Genomic DNA, 17,968 nt, shown 5'->3' with positions numbered 1-17,968 from the left:
TCTACATTAGTCGCAAGTAATGTACATGTAACACAACCAGACTGAAGTGTCAATGGTACCAATGGTATATTTAATAGAACTGCGTTTCATTTCACGCATGATGTGTATAATGCATCGTTCATCTTTGTTGTTTGTCTGACGTTAAACAAAGATGAACAATGCATTATACGCATCATGCGTGAAACGGAATGCAGCCTAGAAGAGGCTGCATTTCGTCCAGATGCAGCAGCGGGCAAACTAATTATTTAAAAAATCATACATTGTATGATTTCAGCTTGAAATTGGTGCGCTAACATTTTTAAAGTAATACTGTAGGCAGATAGCGACGCAAGCCGCTTCGCGAGCCATCGTATTATTATTCTGCATAATGCGATATTTCGACTAATTAGTAATTATCAAACAGTTTGTACAATATAGAGTGGGAGAGCAAAGACTACGTATTTGCTAAAGCAGCGTTATTCTGCGCATGATACACGTTCGTTCATCTGCCAAGCTGGCCCTCCTCTCGCCTTGCAAAAATAAAAAAACAAATAACGCAAAATTATGAACTATTTGTGAGTTCTTATAATGCCACAAATTGAAATTTTTTAGCACATTAGCACATTTCTGAGTAGGAATTTAACATTTTTTGTGGTGAGGTAACGTCGAAAGTCGTAACGTAGAAAGTTTTCTTTGTATTAACAAGTGAAAGAATCATTTTACGGTTGAAGTCAAACATTTACTCTTATGAAAAGTGAAATGTCACTTCACTACGAGTGGCAGTATTTTCATTATCGATTGGAGTGAATTTTCAGTGAGGTTTTGAGTGAGGTTTCACTCTAGAAAATTTAGAGAGTAAATACATCTGACATTCCATTATATATTTTATACTGTAAATTATTATAATTCCAATTTCCAAATGCACGCATGCGAGCATTGAGTATCGCGAGTAATGCACGAGTTGTTTGATTGAATAAGTCAATTGAAGTGGTACTTTGTTTTGTTTTATTAATAATATTTTATGCAATTGCGCATTACTATCAATGTTAGGAGTGTCATGTAAAGTGTCACGTGACCATCATATTCTAGCAATTAGTGCGCCCAATTATTATTATTATTAACTGTAAATTTTTCGAATATTGTGTTATGTATTATGAGTGCAACAAAGTTATCTAAGAAGAGAAAGAAGAAGATTAAAATATTAAACGACATTTGTTGTCTAAAAAAATTAATATTTCAATCTCTCTTAATTGACTTATTCATTTATTCAAATTCAGATAAGAACTAAAGAGAAAACTTATTGGAAACATCTATATATAGATGTTATAATATAGATATCACAATATTTGATGAGAAATCTTCTATTGACTGTAATAAAAACATTTGTGTCGTTTTGACCCTCTTCAAATCTGAAGATAAATACAAGCAAGAAACTTACGCTGACTCCCGTGACAAGAATGTCGTTCCGACAGTTCTCCGCTGTATCGTGTGTGCAGCGATGACCATCAACGCACCAGTCGCACGGGAAGCTCGACGACACACATTGCGTGCATGAGCTGTATGTGTTACAATCAAAGAAAGTGAAATTTGTCGCCACCAAATCGGGCCCGTTTGTCATCCGAACAGACAGCTTGGCCGTGAAATGATGCCGGCCCGGCGGTATCGATGGCAGTAAATCGGTTCTCGGTGTGGTGCAATTCACACCGTAGGACTTCCGGGAAGCGTTCGTGATCAAGGTTTTGTCGAGAGCGGAGAACGCGCACAGGAATTGCCCGGACAGTGTCGGCAGATTCTCGATGACGAGCTCGAGAGTCCTGGCGGTGGTACGTTGCAGTTGATCTGGCGTGACAGTTGTAATCGTCGTGCATCTACCGCTCTTGTAGGAGATCCAATACAGTGGATCTTTGGCCGCGTCCTGGCAATCGCTGCGGAGATTGCACTTGTTTTCCAACGAACACCAGCCACAGTATGGGTCCTTGGCGCCTAGGCAATCCCAACAGGTCTTGTAGACCGAGCACTCCTGTACCTTGACCTTTGAGACCTTCTTCTCCGTCAGGACATAAAGGTGCATCAGCTGCGAATCGAACAGCAGATCCGGGTTCACCGGAGATCCAGAATCGATCTCGAGATCACCGTACTCTAATGCTAGCGTCGAGCTCTCCACTACCACCTGGAACAGGAAAAAAATTTTATACAAATTAATAAATTAATAAATTTGTTTTAATAAAATTATTGTGGATAAAGAATATCCTTCTAATTATAGAAAGATGTAATTATATTTTTTGATAATTTAAGTTTTTATTTAATTGCGAATTAAAAGTAGACAAAAATAAATGTATAATGCATAAAAAAAATGGTTTTGCTAAAGTATTTAAAAATGAAACTTATGTGGCTACAGATCTAAAATTAATTTTGTTGGATCAAAATAATTATATACATAAGATGTTCAAGTTGATTGTAAAAATGTCAATTTTATGCAACATTGCTCATCACGCTTATCATAATTATTCTGGTGATCTAACAAAACTTCCAAATTTGTATCCAGCTAAATTTGTATTTGTACTTCAATAAAACCATTCTTCCCGTTTGGATATGAATGTTTTTTTTTTTTAGAAATTATCAGAATTTTAATGAAGTTTTCTAATGTAGAATTTCAAATTTTATTGACCTTGCAAACCCTTTGATTTTTCTGTTCAATGCTATCTATTTAATAATAATAAAATAAAGTAGCGCATTTTTATTATGTCAGATAATATTTGATAAATGTAATTAAAATATGATTATTCTTAATAATTAAGAAAGAATTTACATATATAAAGTGTCATACAATTAGTTGTTTGCAAAATGTAACTTGTTTGATTTTGTCAAAAATGTTTTAATTGCCAGCTAGTTCGTTAAAAAATCAGGAATTTACAATAATCGGCAAATTTGCGTAAAATTGGAGAGATAGAATCATTGATGATTGCAGTTAACAGGCTTGTATAATATATTTATCGTATATATAACGCCGGAGTGCTCTTGTGTTAACGAAACGAGGATGACACGAACGGGATGAAGAATTAAATATTCACGACAGAATTATGAACAACTGCTAGCCTGGCCAGTACGGAATAAATGCTACTTCCGTTTAAGTATTTATTGGGTATTAATTATCGATATTAGTTCGGACGACCTCTCATTGCGTATTCCGTTTTCCCCATTCCCACGATAGTGACAGTGAACGTTCCCAAAAATATTTAATACGTGCAATCCCTCGTGGATGTATCACCGATTTTAATAGTAATGGCGTACAATAATTCGACTGCAGCAACACATTCGACAGCGGTGAATTTTACTTTCGTGTTATGAAAGTAACGTGTATATTTACATCGTTGCACAGGTTCGTTCCCGCAAATTTCCCAAGTGGATACTGTATATGCGTTGTGTCGCAGGTGAGTTTTTTTAATTTCAATGCCGATGGTCGCCGGACGCCAAGGTATAAGATTGCAGCCACTGAAAGTAGCAGCGTAGCTGCAATTTGCACGCTATTATTTTTACGTGAGACTTTCAGCGCGTTACATCTTTTTTTTTATGGACACGCGTAGTACAATCATCTCTGCCAGGTGCATTCGCATAACATTTTCTTAGACCTCACCGCGAGTATCATTCGTGGTCGCGGTTAAGGGGTTGTAAATTAAATCCCAGTCCCCGACGTCTCGAGCGTTCAATTGACAGTAAAACGATGACGACGGATAGAGATAGATGTCTCCGAGACCAGAATCATTCGCGAGTCTAATAAAAAGATCGTACTTTCGAGTAGTAATAACAGTAATCATGTCGAAACACGTAAATTGTTTTAGCGGTAACGTTTATTTTTGATGTAGCAAATTTACTAAGAATAACGTTCATTATTTATTTCATAATTATTACTATCGTCTTAAAAATTCTTCATAACAATTTAATGATTATATAATGGTAATATAATAATCATATCAATTTTTAGTTCCGCAAATTATTAATTGTATAGGCTTAAGTAATTAAGTTTGTCCTTCATCTTTTAAGTACGTAGATTTTTATAGTTTATTCAATTGTTACAGTTTTGTAAAATTTTGATTCGATAAAAAAAAAAAAACATTGGCTCTTCTTCTCTAAAAAGTGTTTCTCGAAATATTAAACTTTTTGACATCAGATTGTACTGGTAAAGCAGCTCAATTTGAGATCCGCAACTTGTTAATGTAACGTAACACGAAAAAAGACGATACACATGACTGGAAACAAACTGTTCTGTCGAAGCAGAAATGGAATAGTTAAGCATTCGCATGTAATTTACAACAAATTGAATTGAGAGAGTAAAGTGAAGTTCGTAGTAAACGCACGGCGCACAGTCACTATTCCGATTTAATTAACAAATATTAATTAAGTCGCGTCGCGCGGCGTAAATCGAGCTAACAGGTAATTTGCCGCAATTTGGTAAACATCTGTTCGCCTATTCCACAATGCTCATTAGAACAATAATTAATGACTTTTAATAAAGGTGGAAGAATGAATTATTACTTATATCATTGACAATTTCCCATAGTCGCGCGTAGTAATGCAGGAATTAGAATCCAAATGAGAGAGAGAGAGGGAGAGAGAGAGAGAGAGAGAGAGAGAGAGAGAGAGAGAGAGAGAACAAGAGGAGAAATTTTTTTTTATTGTAATATGAAGTAATTTATAAAAAATATTTTATAAAGTCTATAGCATTTTTCAAAAGTTTTACCATTATGATGACCAATTTTACCATAATAATGAATTCATAAAATGGTATTTAATTTATAAAATTCGACTTTATGTCGAATGACATCTTCCGGAAAAACTGTTGCAACTATTAAGCTGATTCAACCTTGAGAGATGTTGAGAAGGATCATGGTATAGTATAGCCCGGAAGAATTCTGAGCAAGGGCTAAAGGGGCTGTCCACTATGTACCGATCAGCATTCGACCTCTGGCCGAATAATGAGTCGTTACTTAAGACAGGCAATCACGACGCGGTAACTATGTTACAATCTTTGTGTCTAGGCGGGTTGGGAACGGGCGAAAGAGAAATAATAACAATAATTACGAGGCTACCGAGTATTAGTGGTAGTTGTTAATTCTAAGGTTCGCCCGTGGTACCCGCGGCTAGTCTTTTTAGCGTGATTTCGTTTGCGTCGATATACGGTAACGCGAGTGCGATGTTCGCGCGTCATTCGGCCTCAGCAAATCCTCAACCAACGTCGACGCACAAAGAGGCTTTAATAAACGCGCGGGGATAAAGGCAAGGTCGGTGAGGTCGAGGATGAGCTGGTAGGAGGGTTAAGAGCGAAGGAGGGAGACGGGGGAGCAGATAGAAATTATTTCTTAATGGAAGAAGAAGCATCGTAAGGCAGACGCAAACGCAAAGGGGTACCTGGTAATGATGAAGAAGAAGGAGACAAGCTACAGGCAAGACGTTTGCAAGAAAGTTGCGTGCAGATGAGAACGGGCACAATAGATAAATGTAAAAGAGAATAACGTCGATAAAGGTGCGATAAACTTTGGTAAATAAATGAGTCAGAAATGGCTATAAAATAAAGATAAAAAATTTAATAATGACATAATCAAGTGTAATAAGCAACGAACATGGAATTAAAAATTTTCTTACAGATTGTAAGTCAAGAGGAAGAGAAAAAAGGAGAGAAACATATACTCATAATTACATAATTATCCTTTCGTAGAAATAAAATACGCTATTAATTAAAAAGGAGTTAAATTTATTACTTTTCTATGTTTCTATTTTTTTAATCTAATAATAAAGATATTACGTAATTGAAGTGTTGCCTAGTTAGAGCTTTACTTTGTGTCAAATTAAGTTAATTTTTTATCAAAATCTTATGTTATTGTTATCTCTCAACTTTGTATTTTATACATTGAAACAAAACTAAATAACTTTTTTAAAAGCAAATGCAGGTACAAAAATGCAAAATAAAAAGGATGGAAAAACAAAAAGATGATTAAGTGCAAAATGGAGGATAAGATATTGACGCCTTTTGCGTCTCGACATTCAATCGATGATGTTTAAACGCAAAGAAAATAATAATCGCGACGCTACCAAGAAGTAGGCGGACGTCTTAATTAACGAGCTGGTTGCGTTCCCGCTTTTTCTGGCATACGCGATTGCGTCTATCCTTGTGTTTGTACTGCGTGGGCAATGCTGCCGATTGGTGCATCGGACTGACCGATAAAAAGCGAATCGAACGTCGACATTCCTGAATCGATTTCGAGCTGAACGTGTTCGCGCGTCCCACGTAAGGTGCTCGCGCATTAATGCCATGATAAAATCCACGCCTTAAAGTTCATTGCGTGGTGAACGTGACCGAGCGTGATTAACGAGATGTGTCTTTGTCTCCACTGGCGCATGCAGGAAGCAACGGACTGTCAGCCGATTGGCCGTATACGAGCAATCAATCGTTAATTACTGATATCGTATTACAGATATCGTAAAACTCCACGAATAACCAACTATATTGGAAAGCTTAATGAATAATTTCTTATGTAATTAATGAGAGCGTGAGAATAGTTAATACAGGCACGGAATAATAGTTTCTTTAGCTTCGTTAGAAATTAAAGCGTTAAAAATAGCTCATGTTTTATTTGTAATAAGTTAAAATTTTTGAAAAATTTGAAATATTTTACTAATTTCTAAAAGCATTAAACGCGCAAAGAATGAAATACAATTAATAACTGTAAAACTGTTGGCTCAAGTCCTGTATATTCGATATAACTGACGATCGCTTCAAAGAATTGCCGCGAGCAATCGAAGTCCGATAGAAAATTCCTGCTTCGTAGAGGCGTTAGACGACGATGTGAAAGGGGTTTAAGAGCGATGATCACAACAAGGACTCGACTCGAGGCACGTTCTTGCATCTTGTCAGACTGTCTCAAGGAACAGCGACAGGGAATAGCAACGGGAACGATGCGGGGCGCGACGCGATTAAATCCGGACGTACTCCCGCCGTCGCGATGCATTTCGACGCGGTGATTATACGTTGAGTTACGTATGCATCCCTCCCTATCTTCCCTCCTTCCTCCTTTCACCCCCCCCCCCTTCCCCGATCGGCGTCTTTCCGGAATTTTTAAATGCATTCTTCGATGCGGTTCGCCGCACCGTCGGATTTCTTCTCGCGGATGCGACGGTGAGAAGAAAGAAAAGAAAAGGGATTTCCCTACCGCCACTCAGCGTTAGCGAAGGGGGTGGCTGGAGGACAATGTCTCCGAGAGGCATTCGACTGCGCCACAAATGTAATCCGCCGTTGAGAGACTCCTAGAGAATCCTATTTCATGAACCTTATCCATCGATCTTATCTAGCGAATCGAATGCGCATTCATATAGCCTGCGAGTGCAACGAAATCGACTAAAATTAACTCTGATTAACTCTGGACGAGGAATATGGAATGCCATGTGCCCTGTGATAATGGATCTCGGAAACTTTTCATGTGACATCAAATCCATTCGTCATTCATCATTTATGACTTTTCTCTCTGTTACTCAAATCTAATATTAACGGGAGAAGTTGCAACATTCTATTTTATACGAATAGAAGGCTAGTCTGCCCTAGTTTGACACTATAATAGAAATATTTAATGTAAAACAATTTAATATTCTAACTTTAAGCAAATGAAAACTTTCTTGTGATACATCGGGCATTTTTAACTTTTCAAAATCATGTTAAATATATTTTCCATTTGGTTCTATTGTATATCTATTGTTAACTTTCAGTAGAATGGAATCACTTTTTACATTGCAGATATTGTAAAAACTGTTAAGAAAAAATTTTTATTTCGTTTATATTTCGTCTTCATAATTTTATGTGTCGTTATTTTTCAAACAAAAGTTTATATAAACTCGTTTCAAGCTCGTTAATTAATACAAGTTATAAGACTATTTATTCTTCCTCGTAAAACAAGTAGCTCTATTAGCTCTGTCTTACGCAAATCTAATTACGGCGGTTTAGAATAAAAAAGGGCAGTGAATTGCTAATCTGGCTTCGGTGAAAGTAAAGTTGCTCTAAGAAATTTACTTCGGTCTGTCTTGGATGGATCGTCTTCGCATCCATAGAATGAGATTCTAATGCGCGCAAACACAATACAGTGGAGGATGCATAATCCATACGTTGAGTTACAGTTCGATATCCGCGACGTCAGGTTGAAATAGTGATTTGACGGAAATTGAGAACTTTTCGTCGCATTATTTCCAAAGCATTTTGACAAGTGATTATTTTGAAATTATGCAGATAAAACTATGTAATTTGATCTTTTGCCTAGATAGATTAAAATAAAAATACTATCTTTAATTTATTCAACATATAACTTATTACGTTTACATATAACTTATCTTATCTTTAGCCACATAATTTTAAGTTATCTAAGCATAAGACTGAAATTAAGACGCAAGATTCAATAGCAAGGAGAACCGATTTATTTAGTAAATATTAAACAATTTCCAAATGTTCAATTTCTAAACAGATAAATGTTACGTTATATTTCATACGAGAAAACGTTGCTACGTCGTTTGATAGCAGCGAATAATTAAGAAACTTGCACAGAAAAATAAAAGTAATATTGAAGTGTGTCAATGCAATAGTTCATTAATACTTGACTATGTTTATCTTACAAGATCATTATGCGTTTAGCAATGTGTTGATTACAAATCCGTTCGCATAACTCTCTTCATTATTATTCCTAATTCTTCGACACGGTACAGTAATACGTGGCGAAGGTGCTAATGCTGATGGGTTTTGAAAGGTTATAGATGTTGAAAGCATATTAAATTATATATCCCGCGACGATAACGACGCGACGAAAAATAATCGCGAATCCGAGAAATCCATTAAATTGAAATTAACCAGGGCTCCGGAGATTCATCCGTGGGTGTCATTAAAATGCCGCACGCGCAAATCATCGTTTCCCGGCGATAATCGTCGCCGATAAGAAGCGACGGCCGACAGTACGCATTTATAGCCGACGAATCACGTTTTTAGTCTACCCCATGATGGAAGCGCAAGAACTCGCTATCCCACGATTTGATAAATGAACTCACAGTATGTAATAACCAGGTCGCCGACGTCGGTAAAAGCGCGCGCATAATGTGTTTCACCCTCGTGTTCCCCCGCATCCCTTCGTCGGCCCCGTTCTTCCCCCATCCATTCCGGTATAAAACAACCGGGAGTGACATAATGCGATTGTACGCCGTGGTGTTACGCGCGATAGTCGACCAACAATTTTTCATTATTCGAATCTGTCGTTTTTCGGCGCGAAGAGATGCGGAGAAGAGGGAGGGAAGGGGGAAGAAAAGAAGGGAAAGAGAACGGTGGTGGTGGCGGCAAGAATCCAGAATAACGCTGCAAACTTTTTATCGGTTTTTCCCCGAATAAAGGGTTCTCCACTATTTACCTGCGCTTCCGTCCGTTCCTCGACAACGTTCGAGATTAATTGCCATCGAATCGTCGAATGGAATCGCTATTGAAACACGGGAAAAAAGTCTCATCTCGCAAACTCTAATTAAGCGGCACGACAATCCCAGAACGAGATGTGGAGAGGGGAGAGGTGGGGGGTGAACGGAGAGAAGGGCGGGAATCGGCGAGGTTTCATTCCCGATAAAGCCGCAGGAGCGAGCGAAATTAATACAGTCGACATCTTCTCGGTGCGGATCAATTGATTCGTCCGCATTGTGCTAGAATGCTACTTTTATGAGTGCCCTAGTATATTTCTGATCCCGCGATATCGCTTGGTATCTCCTACGAAGATTATTCATTAAAAATACTACGTGCGTCACATGTATCGGAAATGGATAAATGACAGGTATGATGTCCAATGAAATTTTCATTGAGGACGGATCAAATCATTTATCCAGGATGATCAGAGATGAACCGTGTAAATTCGTCTTAGAATCCACGCGAGAAGGGCGAGTGAAAAATAAAGGCGAGTAAAGGCGGAGGGATGATGAAAAAAGGGTGGTCATGGCGAGGGGATATGTACCGGAGCTGAGAGTAAAGCTAATCGGATTTTTCCTATAAATCATACTTTGCGCGGCTAACGCAAGCTTTTGGAGCCTTCGATACAATCCGTCGGGCGTTAACGACCATACGATGCGACATTTTCGCAAAAATCGTGTCGCGGAAGAGCACAGTCGGCGAATCTTACGTCGACTCGAGAACATACGATATAAATGGTTTTTCAACGAGCCGTGTCCGAATGATCGCTAAATAAACGTTTACCAGTAGCGCGATCAACGCGCGGTTGCAAACTCACGTTCACACGTTACCGTCATTCTGCCGTTCGTTATATGCAACAATCTAAAAAAATAGCTTTCTAAAGGGAAAGTTTGGTTCTAGTAAAGTGTCGAAACTGTTATAAGGAAACACACCGTCGAATTAATCTTCCATCACTTTTCGCTGTGCTTCTCCCCTTTAGATCCTTTTGTCTAACTTGCGTGAAGTTGACTTTTTCTTAAAGAAAATTTCTCTAAAATGTTGCATTTTTTCAACATTGTTCAATATTTATATATAAATATTAAAATTTTCGTATATCTTAGTATAGAAATACTAATAAAATAAAATAAAATGCATTAAAAATGGAAATAAACTTATCACTTATTATTTAAATATCGCATCATTTTTTTACTCACGTATTTGTTAATATATTTTCAATAAATATTAATCCAGGCTTATTTGTAAATTTTACAATTACATGAACTTTTATGATCAATTCATTATGAATAAAAGAGATCAACATTTTTCAAAATATCTTTTTAAAGTGCTAAACGGGCTGTGTGGTCTAATATAAAATTAATTGTAGGAAGTAAATTAAAAATTTATTTCTCATAATATTCCGATTTATTACGATTTAATGTACTTTTATTACAATATAGTTATATGAAGATTCAAACGTGTAATCTCATATAAATGTGGACAGCAGGTATCGGCGCGTCCATGCTCCGTGTCACAGTCTGATATTTCTTTATTAATATTACTGGTGAAATCTGCTTGATAATAATGAAGATATATCATGCATAAAGTCAGTAATATAAAATGTTTGATTGTCGTTTATAATATATTTTTACATCGATGCAGAAATCGAGTGGGAAGAGTGACGCATAAAGCCGGTAATTATCCATTAGACGACGTTCATATATATATATATATATATTATATATATAATGGCACCAAATCTAATTTATATTCCGGATTTCCTATAATGCAATTCATTAGTCTCGAAACAGGTATGGCATGGAGAAACAATGACTCGGTCTTCAAAGTTCCTTGGATGCGCCCTCTCTTACTCTCTTTCTTCCTTAGCCTCTTCTTCTGCTTCTTCTCTTCTCCGTCATTTCTTCCGCTTTCGTTGAGTCCTCCCTCCATCCACCGTCTCGCCTCATAGCTTTCCTCCGCTTCATCTTTATGGTTTTGCTACTACCATCTACCAGCTTCCACCCAATTTATTAACACACCTCATTCCGCTTTCCCTCTGGAGATTTATTTTATAATTATCTTCGCCCCCATTCTCCGGCGTCGAACGAGATGAGTGCCAGTAAGTTTTTTATACCGTATGCAAAAGATAATTTAGCATTACTAACAACCATATGTCGCTCGAATTTTTATACCTCACGATGAGATGCTATAGGGTAACTACTATAACATACAATTTCACTTTGAAAACGATATAAGTTCAGTTTTAAAACATAATGAGATTTTTTAAGAGGGTGGATTTTGTAATCGCTTACACACACATACACACGCAGATAAAGATACATTGGAGATAAAACTTATGTATAAAATTATGAAAAATCTTGAAAAAAATGTGCTTTGAAATAATGTGTTTAATATAGTCACATTATTATAAATTAATGTAATTTTACAGTATACTTTTTCTGTTATGAATAATTCAAAATAGATATGCTAATATAAATCGTAATCTTGTACAACTCTGACCAGATGATCGTGATTCTATCAACCACTGTTTAATGGGATGAAGAGCATATGAGATTGTTATGAATTAACTTAAGGTGTATTATTTTTAAAATTCGTAGATGAAATGAGTTTTCTGTGACTACAAAGCAGTCAGATTTGGTCTCGCCGTCTGAGGGCTAACATTAATAACACTCTTCGTGCTTTCCTTTCTCTCGTCGTCGAGTTTCTCTCGAGTATATTTTCCTTGCCGGCGATTTTTCCTTTTCACCTTATTTCGCCCGCCCGATTCCTCGGTTGCTCTCTCCACTTATTGTCTCGCTTCCTCTTTATAGCTCATACAGCTCCATGTTCCGACTTCTGCCGTATTTATGGACATACTTTACTTTGCTCTCCTTCGTACCTTGTTCTCGCTCTACCATAGTTATCTATATTTTCTTTGCGTTCAGACCTTTAATGTACCGGCGCTTTATTGGTCTCTCGATCGTGAACGGTATGTGTAGCGTGCCATCTGTCTATTGAAATAAATAAAATTATTTTTCAATATGTTAGTATACTCGTCCGTTCATCGTTTTGCATCTTCCTGCTCTCTAAATCGGAATCAATGTATTATTCACGTTCAAAGACGGTGAGTAGTCTGATTTCAATACTGCACTTATAATAATTATATCAGAAATATATGTATACACTGTCTTTCAGTAATACACTGAGACATTTTGATCAGTGAAAGAGTACTCTTTTCCCGCCCCTCTTAATTGAAATCACTAAAAGATACTACCACTGAATAGTTATAATAATTATATCTGTAAGTATAGAACTGTAAGTAAATAAGATTTCACTGATTCTGATTTAAAGAATTCTTGTAGTAATATCCAGCCATGTAAGATTACATAATTTATGTTCAATAATTAAAACTAAAAAAAGCTCTTTAAGAAATTATCAATATTTTGATAACAATTAGTCTATACAACAATGATACTATTATAAAAATATTTTATACCAAAAAAATTCAAAAAATAATTTTACTTGTATTTCCTTTTCTTTATCTTTCATTTAACGATTCATGGATTTTTTTTCTCATTTTTTTTCTAACAGTTTTCATTTCTCTCCGTCTTTCTCTCTTTCTCCTTTATTATTTATTGTTTCATTTAATACATCTATCTAGTCGACCTCTCGCCCTTCCGTCTTTTTCAGATGGTTCATATTTTTGCCCTCGCACACGTTCTTTTACGATTCGTTCTCGGGATTTTTACGGATATACTGTGAGGGCACATCGTAGTTTTCTCGGTTATTTTTGTTTTTACTTTCAACTCGAGTCCGTGATATCAGTTGTAAAAATTTTTTATTCTGCTGCATTGTGATTTGGACAGAATCATTATACGATTTTGCACTTAACTTGTACCAGTATGATAAATTAATGGGAATATACTTAGCAGCTCATAATAGAATAATGATATAATGCTAACTTTGGTTTCTCTCCATGGGTTTTCTTGGATAAAGTTCAGAGCAGCTACCATTTTACTGTCTTCTTCATTTTTTGTGGATCGTTTTCACTCCCGCCATTCGTTACCTAGTAGTGGAAAAACCGTAGAAACAGAACAAAGATAAGGTGATATAGTTTACATTCTTTGCAGTGATACGAAATAATTTAACACAATGTCAATCCAACTTCTATTGTTCTGTATTTTACTTGTGCACGTAATATTGCACAATATATTAATGATCAAAATTATTTCAAAATCGAAATAAGCCAAGAATGCACATTTTATCGTAACTATCTATCTATATATATATATTTATATATATATATATATATATATATATATATATATATGGAATGCACATTTCTGTTGCATTTACATTATATAATAAAGTCGTATATATTCTTCATGTTTTTTTTATTTTCCTCAGATTAATGTTTCACTGGAAAGCTCGCTTTCAAAATAAATTCCGTCGAATTTTGATTGTACATTTTACTGTACTGTCAAGTTGTGTACTGATAACTTTTTTATTTTATTAATAAAAATTCCGTCAAAAATTGCATTTGAAAAGAATTTTGCAATAATCTCTGTGCATTTGTTTCTAAAAATTTCGTTCTACATCTCTCATTAACTCGGTTAATCTCTTGAAGCTCATTTACGTGGCACCTTTTAGAAATAAAGTTCAATATAAATAAAAACTACTTTTTTATCAATTTTTTTGCAACTTTATATCTAACAAGATTGAATTGCTAATTTCAAGTCTAAAGTCAAAAATTTTAAATTTATAACGTTTAATTTAATGTTGACGATTGATTTCAATATGGTTTTAAAGATAAACTTTGTTTTTGTGTAAAATGTACTATAGTAATAATTTTCTCCTAAGCATGATACATTAAAATCTTGTAATCAAAACTTTTTGGGGATCTGATTTTAAGCTTAAAGTCAAAATTTACAAAATACAAGATAGAAAACCAAAATCGTAAAAAGTATACTTTATTAATTTTTGTATTTTTTGTTTTTTTATATTCTTGTACGCATTTGAAAGTTAGTCAATTTCTGCATTTTCGTCATTAAAAAATCTTGTATATCAGGTTTCAAATATTAGGTCTATTTTTTGCATTTTTAGTGCATCATATCAAATCCGCCATTTTTAATTTAAAAAATTTTCAAAATCTGACTCCATATTTATAACCAGCGTTCTTAAAAATTCAAGTTTCAAGAAGTCATAGTTTCATATGTATAAAAAAAAGTATATTTCAAAGAGGCAGAACGTCATACCAATGATTCGTACAGTGTCAATTGTTATTAAAAGCCAAAATACATTTATTGCAGAATCAGTTTTGTTAGATCTCGTTCAACTTCGAGAGTAAAAGGTCAAAAGGTCATAGGAAAATCGATTAGTGGAGTTTTTCTACTTCTCTAAATATTTTTATAACTTGTGTTTTCCAATTGTCCCTTTGCTATGTATTTAATAACGCATATATCTGTATTTTAAAATTTTTATTAAATCTGTATTATTCTGTAAAATGGATAACATTATTTTTGCATTAAAAATGTGTAACCAATTAAAAATTTACAAAGTACGTCTCTCAATTTTATTTCTGAAATAAAACCGTAATTACAATTGAATTTGGCACATCTGTCTTCAAAGAAATATCAACATTATGTATAAAACGTTTATTTTAAAAGTACTGACAATTTTGTTAAAATTATCGTATTATATCTCAATTTACTTTTGCATCTCATTGAAAACCAGGTAAACCAATATAATATTTCAAACTTGATTTCGTATGGAATAAACTGACTAACACTGTATATTCACTGAACATTTAATGCATTTAAAAATTACTTTTAACTCAAAATACTGTTTGCCATGTTTATCGTTACCTTACTGCAAACGGGATTGAAACCAGAGGGAATTTAATTCGCGAGAAAGATAGATATATAAAGTAGAGCAACGGTCCAGTTACTAGATGAAGCTATACGCGTGATGGTGGTGGAATATCAATGTCGATTGTGCATCCAAAGATTTACGGTTAAAACTGTGCTTTACGCATGCGCTTCCCGTCAATTATGCCAAAGTTCGTTACTTCGGTCGAGCGTTCGCACGAAACGCGAGCTGTCGAGTCAGCCCGAACTAATTTTGAAAAACGAGCTATCGGAAATTAAAAAAGAAAGAGAGAGACAGAGGATCACGTTTGTGTCCCATCGAATGGTCGTTAATGCGCAACGACGTTCTATTAGTGCTGGATGTTTTGAATCAATAGTGCATGAAATGTTTTTTTTTAAGCGCAAAAAAAAACTTCAAAATAACAAGTATTTTGATGCATTTTCAAGGATATAAAATATTTTAACCAGTCTTAATTATAAAGTAGACGTCAAAATGTTTATCGTGTCTGTATGTTCATTGTTTTAACTAAAAAAATAAAAGCAGTATGGAATTTCAACAGACAGTTGTTTAATAGATCTTGTTTTGTTTTATTTCTAGTTGAAGCATTTGTGGAAAATATTATAGCGATGCAACAAAATTAATTAGATCGCGCTACTTTTTGGACACAAAATCTTATAAATCTAGAAACAATGTCGGGCAATATATATAATATATATAAAGAAGATATATTATATATTTTCTTTTTTATTTATTAACAATATACTTAATCATACGGAACATAAACTTGTCGTTTTTTTATTTATTTTTTCTCAATATACAATAAAAGCGACGAATTCGAACTAGTTCTGAAGAAATGGCAGAAATTACTAATAAAAAAAGAAATCACTAATGGACTAGATATACCAAATAATTAATATCAAAACTGCTAATTTAACTTTATTTTTAAAAAGTACAACTAAATCATTCAACATAGTTGAATATAACTCGCCTCAGCGACAGTTAAAGCTGCGTAAAAAGTATTTATTTTTTCAAACTTTTAGAAATTAAATACACGACTTCAAAGGAAAAGATTAATTAATAATTAAACCCGAAACATGATAATAATTCGAGTTATAAAATATTTAATATAAAAACCATAATAACTGAGATAACAAAGTTAAATAAAAGTTAAACGCAAAACTAAATAGCGTCAACATGACGATCCAATTTTATTAACAGAAACGAATTCGTTAGATTAAACGAAATATAACAGATGTTATTTTGAATAATATATTGGAAAATAGAAATTAGATTATATTATAAAAATACTCAATCTCCTTTGAAATTAAATATTATCTCGAAATAAATTATTTGAAAAAGTTACAATTTACTTCAGCTTATAAACTTTAAATTTTGTATAGAATTTTGACTTATGCTGTATACACTAAGCGCCAAGTGTAATATTACAATGCACTTCCTAGAATACACAAGGGTATAATTAGTAAACTTTGTTGATATATGGCATAATATCCAATCTACTTCTCTCGTGCTACCACTAAATGTGCATAATTCAAACTGTCAGGAAATGACGGGTTTTATGTAAAGATTTATTTATAAAATAAACTATATAGACATTTTTATCGACCATTTTTTCTAAATTTTTGCACACACAGACACAAAAGATAGTTAAATGAATACAGTAGATAGATGATAGATAGATAGATAGATAGATAGTAGATAGATAGATAGATAGATAGAGAGAGAGAGAGAGAGAGAGAGAGAAAGAGAGAGAGAGAGAGAGAGAGAAAAAGAACAGACAGAGAGAGGGGGGGGGTCCCCCTAGAGAGATTGCAAACCATCGGGGGGGGGGAATTGCAAACCATCGACTTTCGAGAAGTAGGGCGTACGTTCGCAACTTTCTTTTTCGAAAACTAATCAAATAGTGTACGCTGCGCCTGGTAATTAACGACGGCCTAGCTCAAAGATTTAATATCGAGTGCCGCATACCTCAGCGTCAATTACACGAAAGATACGTTCGCTTCTGTTGATCGCGTAACTTGGTCCCGTATTTCTCGGCGAAACGTAGAGGAAACGAATAGATATTCGAACAAGTTTTGATTAATGGAACATGGAGACTTGGAAAGGAAGAAAGAGCCTCGAATATGCAAAAGCGTAATTAACAACGGCAATTAGATGAATCAGTATTTTTTTTTAAGACAGAGAGATGCTGATCCGAAATAGTTGGATTCGTAAAACTTCAGACAATTGGTTAGACATTCGTTCTAACATTAACATCACTTGAATCTTCTGTGGAAATAAATAAATTTTATTTTTATTAAAGCTAAAATTGTTTATTTTCGCGAAAAATTTTTGTCTCTCGAATTATAATTGTTCGATGCAATTTTGTTCAACTAAATTTAAATTTTAGATACATTTCTTCTCCTTTATTTTATCATATGTTCTTTATAAAAGTTTCTTGTCAACAACTATAAGCTGTTCGTTATTTTAAAACAAAAAAAGTCATAAATCTTTACTGAAAAAGTAAGCAACACTTTTTTAATTGGTAAATAAAAGATTAATTTTTATTACAAAATTCAATACTTTCATAGACAATGACGTATCAAACAATAATGAATCCGAAATTATCGATGACACAATTTGAGGAAGGACGAATGAGTGAGAGCAAAAGAGAAAGGG

At 34.6% G+C, this 17,968-nt stretch overlaps 1 protein-coding gene across 3 annotated transcripts in view; it reads right to left on the bottom strand.

Annotated features, from left to right (window-relative positions):
- LOC105836679 (plexin-A4) overlaps positions 1–17,968 on the bottom strand; it is a 271,831-nt gene that overhangs the window by 10,365 nt on the left and 243,498 nt on the right. For all 3 annotated transcript variants that reach the window (XM_036282806.1, XM_036282805.1, XM_036282807.1), the window contains one exon: positions 1,418–2,149. In XM_036282806.1, the coding sequence (XP_036138699.1) occupies positions 1,418–2,149 (732 nt within the window). The remainder of the gene's footprint in view (positions 1–1,417; positions 2,150–17,968) is intronic.

This window comes from Monomorium pharaonis, chromosome 2, assembly GCF_013373865.1.
Source record: "Monomorium pharaonis isolate MP-MQ-018 chromosome 2, ASM1337386v2, whole genome shotgun sequence".
Classification (NCBI taxonomy): domain Eukaryota; kingdom Metazoa; phylum Arthropoda; class Insecta; order Hymenoptera; family Formicidae; genus Monomorium; species Monomorium pharaonis.
Note: the sequence above shows the minus strand (reverse complement) of the source record. Positions and strands in the feature narration are given on the sequence as shown.